At 35.0% G+C, this 11,695-nt stretch overlaps 2 protein-coding genes and 1 long non-coding RNA gene across 6 annotated transcripts; all 3 read left to right on the top strand.

Moving 5' to 3' along the window:
• Positions 1-3,952: 3,952 nt before the first annotated feature.
• On the top strand, positions 3,953-6,287 carry LOC123899028. The gene is made up of 4 exons (XR_006805493.1): positions 3,953-4,697; positions 4,781-4,918; positions 5,569-5,732; positions 5,834-6,287. It is a non-coding gene; the product is annotated as an uncharacterized LOC123899028 (long non-coding RNA).
• Positions 6,288-7,090: 803 nt separating this feature from the next.
• On the top strand, positions 7,091-10,090 carry LOC123897451. 4 transcript variants are annotated; one of them, XM_045948097.1, is made up of 7 exons: positions 7,091-7,379; positions 8,360-8,687; positions 8,786-8,879; positions 8,957-9,078; positions 9,244-9,393; positions 9,580-9,672; positions 9,871-10,090. In XM_045948097.1, exons 2-7 carry the CDS (start codon positions 8,367-8,369, stop codon positions 9,919-9,921), a joined length of 831 nt encoding a protein of 276 aa, XP_045804053.1. In that variant the 5' UTR covers positions 7,091-7,379; positions 8,360-8,366; the 3' UTR covers positions 9,922-10,090. The 4 variants fall into 4 exon arrangements, with proteins under 4 accessions (XP_045804053.1, XP_045804052.1, XP_045804055.1 ...); XM_045948096.1 differs by having other exon boundaries at positions 7,091-7,368; XM_045948099.1 differs by having other exon boundaries at positions 7,091-8,687; positions 9,580-9,694.
• A 915-nt stretch (positions 10,091-11,005) lies between these two features.
• LOC123897452 (NAD(P)H-quinone oxidoreductase subunit S, chloroplastic-like) lies at positions 11,006-11,648 on the top strand. The gene has a single exon (XM_045948100.1). The coding sequence runs from the start codon at positions 11,093-11,095 to the stop codon at positions 11,543-11,545; it is 453 nt and encodes a 150-aa protein (XP_045804056.1). The 5' UTR covers positions 11,006-11,092; the 3' UTR covers positions 11,546-11,648.
• Positions 11,649-11,695: the final 47 nt, after the last annotated feature.

Here is an 11,695-nt window from a genome sequence, read left to right on the forward strand (position 1 = left end):
AATTTTATTAACAAAATCCCCATAAACCTAAGACACATTTTTTTTAGTAGCAAAAATCTTTTATTAACAAACTCACCATAACATAAGTCATATCTTTTTTTTTGGACATAAGTTAGACACAGGCTGACCTGCTAGTAAGGTTGTCAAAGGGGCCGGTCTGGTCTGGCCCGGCCTGGTCCGGGGGGCCGACCATTTAAAGGGCCTGACCCGACCCGTAAACTTTATGGCCCGACCCGTTATGCCCGGCCCGATAAGCAAAAGCCTACATGGTCCAATGGGTCGGCCTGTTTAATTTTTTTTTTTTGGTGATTTTTTTTTTAAATGTATGAATGACACATAAATTATTATCCGTAAAAAAAAGGGTGTCATGATTTCACGAGATAATAAATACTACAAAATATCCACGCAAAAATCAAGAGATGATAAATTCACAAAGTGAACCCTCAAAGCTAATAAATTTCAAGCTTATATCACAAAGCTCACAATTGGGATTTATGATTTAACAATGGAGGATTCGTTTGGATTTATTCAAAATTTTATGATAAACTATAACTTGAATTGGTTCTAAATATGTTTGCCTTTAAATAGGCTTACAATAGAAAAACAAATGTTAAAATTTAAAAAGATAACAACTAACTTATTTTAAATTTATGATCTTTTAAATTTAAAAGATAATTATGCTAATAATAACAAACTTAAGGGGTCAAAATATCTTTTTGTTTCAAAAAAAAAATTCAGTTTTTTTTTTTAACAATTTTTTTAATTCCTTAAGGGGCTGGCCCGAAAACCCGTGGGCCGGCCATGAAAAAGCCTGATCTGATAAGATCCGGCCCGTTAAGGCTCGGCCCGCTATTTATGAAGCCCGGCCCAATGGCCCGACCCATTTTGACAGCTCTACCTGCTAGTGTTAATAAATTTTATCCTATATTGTCTTTTTTTTTTCTTTTCTTTTTATAAGCTAGAGATCTATTTAAAAAAAAATTGAGAGACATAAAGTTAACTCAATAAAAAATGAAGGTAAAAAAGAAAGGTTAAAAAAAAATGCTACTTATATCACATAAGGTTTCTGCCTCCTATATTCTAGATTATAATCACTCTTTGTCACTACATAACTAAAAACAAACATGGTAGTCCGTATTTGAATTAGGAGCCTCATTGGGCCTAGAACTCTTAAGATTGGTCCTTGACTTAATCTGAAATAATTTTTACAGTGGCATACTTTATAAAATATATTTGTCTGAGGAAGTTTGAATTTTACCTATAGAATTTACAAGATAAAACTCTTATAATTGAGTTAACATATCATCAATAACAAGATGAGCGTAAAATTCAAAAATTCAATATCAATCTTTCTTCAACTCTCTCTCTCTCTCTCTCTCTCTCTCACTCTCTCTCTCTCTCTCTCTCTCTCTCTCTCTCTCTCTCTCTCTCTCTCTCTCTCTCTCTCTCTCTCTCTCTCTCTCTCTCTCTCTCTCTCTCTCTCTCTCTCTCTCTCTCTCTCTCTCTCTCTCTCTCTCTCTCTCTCTCTCTCCCTCCCTCCATCTCATGTTTTTAAAAGGATTGAGGGATTAAATTGATGAGTTAATAATAATTTAGAGACTACTTACTATATTTCGATAATTGAGTGACCGAATTGAAAAGACATCGATAGTTAATGAACAAGTTGAGGGTTTCTTAACAATTGAGATAAAACGATTGTTCTCATTTTTTATTTTGGTAATAAAAAGGGCTATGCCCAAAAGAAAACTAGGAAGATAAAAGGCAGGGAAAAGACACTCGTATAATCATAAAAAACAGCCTGCAACACCTCATGAGAAGGTTGATGATAAACAGTAGTTGTTGTATACGCAATACACCCCATATTTGCTAGGATATCAACACTTCTGTTTGTTTTCTAAACACGAGTTATCTTGACATTCTACAAGAACCCCAGTAACACCTTGATCTTTTCAATCAAACTCATCAGGTAACACTCCAACTTTGTCTACATTCAAACAACGAAATACAATATTCGAGTCTAGTTAAACCTTTGACTATGTTATACTTTGTCTGTTTGTCATGCTCAAACCTTCGTAAAGACCCGAAAGTTCAGCTATGTTACCTAAATTTTTACCAAGATCGACGATTCATTCCCCCATTTACAAGGACAAGACATCTAATGAGTACCACAAAGCTAAACTAAGATCAGATGATTATCAGAGAAATCAATATGAGGTAAGACACAGACCAGATCATCAATGAACTTCATTCTCCATTAATTATTACACAAGGCTCTATCTAGTCTTTAAAAAAGGTGGGTGTGACCATTAAATAAAGGACCTCGCCAAGTGAAGCGAGCTCCAATCGTGCCCACATCCATAAAGTTACAAGCATTAATGTTTTCTAGAAAAACATTACATTTCTTAAAAGAAACACATTCGTTCCTTCTCCTTATCTTATGAAAAGACAATATCATTAAATTCGTCTACAACTACCACTCATACTTCTACTAATATTCTACACATTATCCCACAATTTTCAACGAAGTTCCACACGAGGACTAGCATAAACTGCCGTGAAGGTGCATCTTACCTCCCTTGGACAAGAAATTTCTATATGAAGGAATTGGAAATCTATAACTACATTCTAGACGGTCATCACATTAATATTTCAATCCACCAAAATACCTCCAACATATACCGTTGACACCAAACTTCCTCACGTCGTGGAGCCAAACGAGTATAGGGGCGGACATAGATGAATTCCAACCACCATTTACATTCGAATGCCATTTGCAATCCGAGTAACACAAACTATTAAATCCAAGAGGCTTGATGGTGTTACCTAATTTTGATGGTCTGACTTCCATAATGACAACGATCTCAGGCTTATTATTATCCTGTTATGTACAATTATTAAGAAAAAATAATTAAGAATCATATCAACTTCCCCTACCTCCTACTGTCGTCCCCAGTTGTAGTGATTGGTGTATCAAGATTAGCGCGTTGATTGTGATCAATTTGAGGCTTAATTTGTGTTGGGTTAGGCAGAGCTATTCCACCCCTATCTAGTGGTCTTGTGTTATGATTCAGACCCCCATCTCCACTTAGTCAATTTGTCCCCTACCCATGGGTCCCATAACATGTTCCTTAACCTGCACTTGGTTTCCACTTGTTGATTCCTATAGTATCTCTCCGCGGATTGGTGATATTAGTGTCTGTTTGATTTCCTGGTGTAGCTGGTCGATTATAATTAATTCCTTGACCGCCACAATAATTATTTGAAGAATCAAGATTGACTTCCTTATTTTGTTGATCTTAATTAATGTTCTATAGAATTTCGAATCTTGTTCCCCCTTGTTGCACACTTCTGTTATTACCTCATTCTTTAACAGCGACTCCGACATTATTTTTTCCTTTTCGAGCTCTTCTTTGTTTCTGCAACACCATCCAAGGCCTTACTATCTCACTTCCCAGATTTTGCTAAACAACTCCACCCTTTTGTTGTATAACTCCTTCAGGGGTACCCTCTGCAACACGATTGTTTGTATTATCCGACACAACCTTCTGTAGTATCCAAATTTTCCACATTTAAACATAGCATGTGTGGCCCTTCATATTCAATCCTGCTTACACAACCCTTCGACTCAAACACGGCTAACAATGGCTCGTTAAGTTCAAACTCAACACAAAAACGATCATATTTACCCGATTCTTACCAAAAAAAAAAGTATTCTTATCCACTTTAACTGTCCTTTCTATGCGCTATTACCAAGAAAGTTAAGAAACTTAGCATCATAGTATTTTATTGGCCAATCAAGGATTCTCACCCATACAATTAATTGTTTTATCAATTGTTGCATTGCTTAGGGGGTGCAAACTTGAACTCCATTTCACGGACCATTTATCGGGCTTTTGTGTATGTAGTCTTCTCTCATTGGAAAAGTACACCCATATTCAATTATATATATGACTCCCTCACTAAACCCTAATAACGGGCTAGTGCCTCCGCTGGCATTTGTGCCTCCGTTGGCACCTTTCACAAACATGCCACAGAAATTCTAGCAGAGCACTTTTTCTGACAAAACAGAATTTAGTTGCTATGTCCTGTTTTACAGTACATGTTTTTGTTCTGATTTTCGTTCCTGTACACCATTTTTAGTCAAATCTGACGCAATTTTGTTCTTTCTTCTGCATCATTTTTGTTCCTCTCAGATCTTATTCATCCTGCAACATCCAGAGTAATTTACACTCTGGACAGACCTTTCTCTTTGTTGAAGAGATTGTTCTTTTGTAGTGATGAATGAATGGTTGAAATTTGAGATCTTATTTTTCCACAATCACCTCTGACGGAGGCTATACCAGCAGTCAAATACTTCTTCCCTGATTGATGGTTCAAATCGGTTCTACACTGTGAATCGCCACAGCTGTTGTAGATCAGAAATCTGAACCGGTTTTCTAAAACACCATTTAGCTCCTGTATGTAGTGCTTGTGATATTGAAGAAATTTCATCATCATAAGCAGTCATAATGAAAGATGGAATATTAGAGCTTTTCATTTTCTCTAGGAGCTCATATATTTCCATGTCTGTCAACTGAGCCTCCACAAGCACAAGGTTGATTTCATTCTTTTTCTCCCCGATAATGGATAAAGCCTCGGAAGCTAGTGTAGCAGTTGCAATGAGTAATAAAAGAATATCTGGATGGAGATTTGAAATGGTGAGTCCATATATTTAGTTTGTTGATATTTTGCCTCTCATTTTTTATGATACTATTCAATGCTAATGTTATACTTTGTGCAGGGATGTTGATTTGATACTTGAAAGATGAAGTAGACAATCTCTAAAGAGCGGCCGCAATCAATTTAATCCAATGCTGCTAGGTGTTGGCTAGCATATTGTCTGATCTATTAGATTGGCTAAAAGTTCTCTTAAGCCTGGGTAAGGAAATCAAATACCCTAATGAAATCATTATATTTAGTCGATCTTATTATTGTTTGTTGTTTGTGATTTCTCTATTTTTGTTTGCTTGATGTTTGTGATTTCGAGTGGCATATGACTGAAATGAATGTGTCACCGTTATCTGCCTTGATGATAATTGTTAACATGGTTTTGATTGTGTTGTGGTTGTGGTGCTATTGATTGCTACTAGGTCTTAATTGTGGTTATGGTTGTGTTTGTGGCTATCTAACCGGCATTGTGTTCTAGATTATCAATTAATGTAAATTGAATACATTGTTAGGTCGTTTGTTTTGGTTTTTTTTTTTTTTTTTCAAATTACAATTATATATTTATGAAATTATATGAGAAAAGTTATTTTTACAATTTATATTTGTGGCTAATATGGTGCTCAACTTCACTCAGATTTCATTGCAACCTTAATGTTTCAGATATTCCATATTGCTGCTTGTTATATATCTACTAACCTTAAGAGTCAATATGGTTTTTTAATGTGGATTAGTTTTTGACCAATTGATCATATTCATTGACTCTGTTCTGTCAGCCAACAAAGTGGATTAATTTTAAGAATTTTTTACTCTTGCGATGTATAATGTATTTCTTTTGGATTTATATATTGTTTATCTTGACAGTCTTTCATTACTAGTTGTGAATGCTACACTAGTTTCCGAGGCATTATCCATTATTGGGGAGAAGAAGAATGAGATTAACCTTGTGTGTGTGGAGGCTGAGTTGCCATACATGGAGATATACGAGCTCGTAGAGAAAATGAAAAGCTCTAATATTACATCTTTCGGTAAGTTCTGAGATATCTTTGGCTTTTTATTTTCTTTAAGCCTTATATGCCAGACATGAGGTCAATCGTAAACTGACATTAACTATTCATTGCAATTGTAGTTATGACTGCTTATCATGATGACATTCCTTCCATATCACAAGCGCTACGTACAGGAGCTAAATGATGATTTAGATAACCGGTTCAAAATTCTGATCTACAGCAGTTGTGGCGATTCACAGTGTGGAAGCGATTTGAACCAACATTCAATGAAGAAGTATATGACAATTGGTGGCCTATGTTAGAGGTGATTGAGGAAAGCAAGGGTCTCAAATGCCAACCATCCATGTATTCAAAAGAACAATCTCTCCAAAGTGTGTCAATGGTCTAGAAAGCCAACCATCCTTGTGACCAAACAAATTGTTGATTTGCTGTTGTTAGTGTCCTATTAGAAAGTGTGTTATGGAGTTGTTCCAGTTATGTAACTTTTGTTCCAGTTATGAACTATCATAGTTAATATTATGCTCATAATAACAAAGTTTTGAAATAAAACATCAATGGTTGAATTCTCTATAAGGGATTTATTGCATTTTAATAAGTAATTAGAAGTGAAGGTTAGCCCATTCTATTTGAGTGAAGGTTAGCCCAATGTTAGCATTCAGATCCATTTGATTTTTAGAGTTACATATATAAGTATCAAAATGGCTATATTATTACTTGTCACTATCCTTAAATATATTATATAATTCAAATTAATTCAGCAAAACAATTAATTCAAATAACAAAATTCAAATCCATACAGCATAACATAAAAATGATAACTAAAAAGGACAGCACCTATAGGCTATATCCAATATAAGACAAAATAAAAAGCTTGCCATGTAAGGCAATTACATAGTTCACCAAAACACACCAAGACATGTAAAAGAAACACATAAGAAGACCCAAACAGAACACACCAATGTAGACCAACAAAACATGATAGTTCCCTCATAAGAAAGAAAGAAAATATATTTCCCCCATGAGTGTAGTCCAAATTGAAATACAATAGCTTTTGTACCCTCTAAAATCTTCTGCAATTTAAAAATTTAAGAAATGTGAAATATTTGCGGGGGAAAATTAAGGATTAATAGTTTAATACCTTGTGTTAAATAAATCATGTCGTACAAACAATAAGCCTTGGCCGAATATACCAATTACCGACTATAACGATTCCACTTAGTTGGCATACTTGCTAACTCAGGTGAACGAGAATTTTAATATACCAATAGTTAGAATTTTATTTTTACAGTGGATAAATGAGAATGGGTGTTTGAATTGATTCTTACACGTAATGTTCTTACAATTGAATTATGATAAAGTGAATGAATAGTTTGATATTTAAAATACTTAAAAACCAATGTTACAAATGTTAAATTTAAAGTAAACCTCACAAAAAAATCACAGAAAACCGTTAGGTTGCTGCAACAACCATAATTGAACGTTTGGTGCCATTGAATGAACAATTTTGAAGCTCCCACTTTGAAAAAATATCTTTCCACTTTCACTTTTTAGTTTTTACCACAAACCCAATCAACAAGTGACTACAAAGAATCAGACCTTTGATTCAACAATTTTGCAGCTCCCATCAAATCATTTTTCATCACAATTTTTGCAAGTACGTACCAGGTCAAATTTTCACCTTTATCTTATATTTTATTAATTAGTTGTGTTTCCTTCAATCTCTGTGGCAAGTTCTCAGAGTCTTAAAGTAAAGGGATACCTGGCTTTGTTTTGTTTGGTTTGGTTCCTTTTTTTTTTCTTTCTTTCTTTCATATTCTGCTGCTTGGTAAAAAATCATAGATTGCTAGACAGAAATGATATTTTTTTGTTTTCACCACCCCTGAACCGTCTAATCCGGTTCGGGGTCAGTTCTGATATCAAGTAGTTCCAGCTGTCTCCCGATCTCAGTTGTGGGGATCAAAACCGTGGTCCCTACCAAGTTTTGCACCAATAAATTTAGATATATTCATGGAAAAGTGAGTTGATCAATAAATTTTAGGATAAATATCGCGTTTGAAGGTAAACGTGTTTCTAGAATGGTCAAAGACGTAACCAATAGTTAGTTGGTCCAATGGTGATTGACGCTGGACTTGGTAGGGAGGACCATAGTTCGATCCCTCACAACTGCGATCGGAGGGGGATGTAACCACTTGATGCCAGAACTGACCCTTGAGCCAAATTAGGCGGTCCAATGGGCCGGATACTGGTGGTGGAAAAAAAAATGGTCAAAGATGTAAAAATTAAATTTTATGCTCCTAGAATCATGTTATCCTCTCATAAAAGCTTACATTGTTATAATTGAATAGTATGTGAAAGTTGCATGGTCTGTTTACATTTTTTGAGAGGTATCGAGGCATTTGAAAATTCTGCAGAGTGATTCGGAGATTCGAGTTTTCAGTTTATATTTCAATTCAATCCATATGAGCATGTGCTGCAGAAAGTGTTATTTGATCTCCATTTGCTGTACCTTATAAGTTTTCAGATTTCACTCTGAAATGTTTATTTATGTCAGTAGTATTTGCTCTAGGATAATAAAGGGTTTGTTTTATAGTTCTTTTGGGGCTAATATTGTTATTTGTGTTCCTATCTTCTTGAATGGTTTGTAGTTTAGAGATGCTGGGTCACACTGATCGACTATCAGAAGAATTGCTATCATCAAAGGATCAAATACTTGCAGATCCCGTGTCTGAATTAGGCGACGATGAAGAGGAAAATTGTTCAGAAGAGATACTTTACTCAGTTTCTTTTGAAGAACTTGCAAGCAATAGTATTAAATATGATACAGTCATATGGCTTTCAATATCGTTACTGTTGGTTTTAGCTTGGGGAATTGGTCTTTTAATGTTGCTCTACCTTCCCTTTAGGAGATATGTACTTCGTAAGGATTTGTCTTCTCGCAGATTATATGTTACACATACTGAAATAGTTTACAAGGTATATATGAATATTTCTGTGTGATCATGATGTCGCGCTACGAGTTTGAATCATTTGATTGAGAACTGATTTTTTCTTCCCTTTCTTCGTTGGCCAAGGTGTCAAGGCCTTCATTTATACCATTTTGGGGGACCATAACGATTGAGAGTTGTGTACCTCTTTTTTTGGTGATCGATATTATTATCGAACAAGGTACTGATGCAAGCCTTACCAGATTATATGTTGTTTGTTTTATGTCTTCGTATATTTTTCCTTTAACTTTTTTTCAGGTTGTTTTCAGTCTATATATGGTGTCCACACTTTTCGAGTTGAAAGTATTGCTCATGGAAAAGCTGCTCCTGTAGATGAACTACAAGTTCAAGGAATTTCTGAGCCTGATCTTTTGAGAAAGGTCTGAAACAAAATGTTTCTAAACACGATTGTTTGTATTTTTAAAGACTGAGATGTCAATAATCAATATCTTTTACTATATATTGTTGCGGTGATTCAACATTATACTGCCTAAGTGCTAACAAAGGGGATGTCATCATCTTAAAATAAAGCAATTGATTTGCAGGTGATCATAACAGAAGCTTCAAAGATCTCAAAAGATTTAAGTAAAAGTTGGAAGCCTATTGCTCCAAGCATAGACGTAGAAAACATGGCTCGTATGCCCGCAACAACTGAGGGACCAGTTGTCTTAAGATCACCATCAAGAAGTCATAAGGTAATAATAGGAAATTAGGTTCTTCTGATCAGTTTGATAGAAATGAATTTCGCAAGGTTTTACTTTTTGCGCATCAGAATGGTAATTACTTTAGAGAGAGATGATTATGATATTTTGCTGTTAAAGTTCAAGCTATAATAGCATGAAATTGCAGTCATATAAAACCTGTGTTACACTAATCTGCAGATTATAGGCTCACCACATTCTTCTTCAGTAGAGCGCAGAATAGCTGGAGGATTGCTTCTTAATAAACTCGGAGAAGTCAATAAATCCGTAAAGGTTTTTATCTCATCTTAATAGAGTATGGATTCTATTGAAGAACTTATTCGACTAGATGGAATGGAATGCATTGACTATTTATTAGCGCTCTTATTGAGTTATTTTTGGTTGCATAACAGAACAGCAGGCCTATAAACTATGCTATATATTCAGTTTTGTTTTTGACTATTTTCTTTTTTTCTCTATAATAATGACCAGAGACTTGAGCTGCTTATTGAGAAGTCGCACGGCTCTCCGGCCACCAGCTAAAGTGCCATAGGCCAGTAAGAATTGGGTTGGAGTTTCCGAGTCAGCTGTAATACCTTGTTACTTAAAGTCTACTATGAAATATATAAAAATTCCTTTCTTGTAATGTTATTACTTTCATTGTAAGAGCTTACTCACATACATTTCAATAAAAATTTCATTTCACTGTTACTGAATTTTTGTGTTCTATCATATGTGGTCCATTTGATATACTTAACTACTGAGAACCTCTAACAATGTTCAAATTAATATCATTCGTTTGTATACAAAAATAATCATAATAAAAAACTCTTTCAGATAGAAAAGCTAAGTCTTAGAATTGAGTATTGCAACTAACTCATTCTTATAAAATTGGCTTGTACGGTGAGGAACACATATTCAGACCATCTCGCAACCAATGTGAGACTTTTTAACACACCCACTGACTTGTAAGGTGAGAAACACATATTTCGGCCATCTCGCAACCGATATGAGACTTCTTAACACACCCGCTCGTGCCCAACACTATTAGGCTTGGGGCGCAGATATGAATTATGGATGACCCGATCAAAAACCTGATAGTATGCAGCCCAACAGATCGTGGGATGAGCCTCTAATAATGTTCAAATTAATATCATGAATTTGTATACAAAAATAATCATAATAAAAATCTCTTTCAGATAGAAAAGGTAAGCAAAGTAAAACATGGGCTTTGTAACTTTGAAAAATGACAAAAGATTCAATATTCAAAAGCCTTTGAGTTGATTTTTTTTTTTATTTTTAGGTTTTCACCCCTAGTATCCGACCCACTGGACCGCTAATTTGGTTTGGGGATAATTCTGGCATCAAGTGGTTTCAGCCTCCTTTCTATCGTAATTGTAGAGGATCGAACCGTGATCCTCCGTATCAAGTCCTGCGCCAATCACCTCTCGACTAATTAATGATAGGTTATTATTCTTTCTAACAATTCATTCAACTTTTGTCCACATGTATTTTGGATAGATGTAATCCATGACAACCAACTACCTATTGGATGTACTATGTAAGATATTAGTTTGTGGTTACAATTACATGAGGAATCTATTCATCAAGATATTTGATCTATACATCCAAAAGGACCAAAACTCATTAACATACTTAAGGATTACATGAAAACTCTTCCCTTTTTCCACCTAACTTCACTCCCTTAAAAAAAATGGTTGTTTTTGCTACTCTTCAAGGCTCTCTTCTACGATCCCAATTCCTAGGCCAAGATAATCACTTCCCACTCATAAAAAAAACTTCAATAAAACATAAAAGTCAACCACAACCACGTGCTGAGTTCAACATACTAAAAATGATGGGAGGAAGAGGATTATGCAATGGAGAAAAAGGACTTGAAAAAGAGCTTAAAAGGAAGGTTGATAAAGAGGAAACAACATCACCATCCAATGAAAAAGTGGAAGAAAACTCTAGTGATATTGATGAAATACCAAAAGATGGTTTTGACAAGGAAATGATGGGGCTAACTGGAGGGTTTCCTGGTGGTGAAAAAGGGTTGATCAAGTTCATTCAGGATAATTCACCTAGGAGTAGGAATTCTTCTGATGACCCTGTCATTATGAAAGAAAGTAATCAAAGCTTTCTTGAAGAATCCAAAACATCATAGTTCAAATCTGTTTCTGTCCACTCTTATTTGATGTATATGTTTTCTAATATGATTTTTGACAATTCAAACTTGGATCAAGTTTTTAATTTATTTATTTATGAGATCTTGGATCCTCAGCAGCAGTAATATACGCAGCCATCCTTTTGCAGT

The sequence above is a fragment of the Trifolium pratense genome, linkage group LG7 (assembly GCF_020283565.1).
Source record: "Trifolium pratense cultivar HEN17-A07 linkage group LG7, ARS_RC_1.1, whole genome shotgun sequence".
Classification (NCBI taxonomy): Eukaryota; Viridiplantae; Streptophyta; class Magnoliopsida; order Fabales; family Fabaceae; genus Trifolium; species Trifolium pratense.

Excerpts from the sequence above, each read along its gene's own strand:
- LOC123897452 (XM_045948100.1), top strand. The coding sequence starts at position 11,093 with ATGGTTGTTTTTGCTACTCTTCAAGGCTCTCTTCTACGATCCCAATTC.
- LOC123897451 (XM_045948095.1), top strand. The coding sequence starts at position 8,349 with ATGGTTTGTAGTTTAGAGATGCTGGGTCACACTGATCGACTATCAGAA. Across the intron at positions 8,688-8,785 it reads ATACTGAAATAGTTTACAAG|GTGTCAAGGCCTTCATTTAT; the intron begins GTATATATGAAT and ends TCGTTGGCCAAG. Across the intron at positions 9,673-9,870 it reads AAGTCAATAAATCCGTAAAG|AGACTTGAGCTGCTTATTGA; the intron begins GTTTTTATCTCA and ends AATAATGACCAG.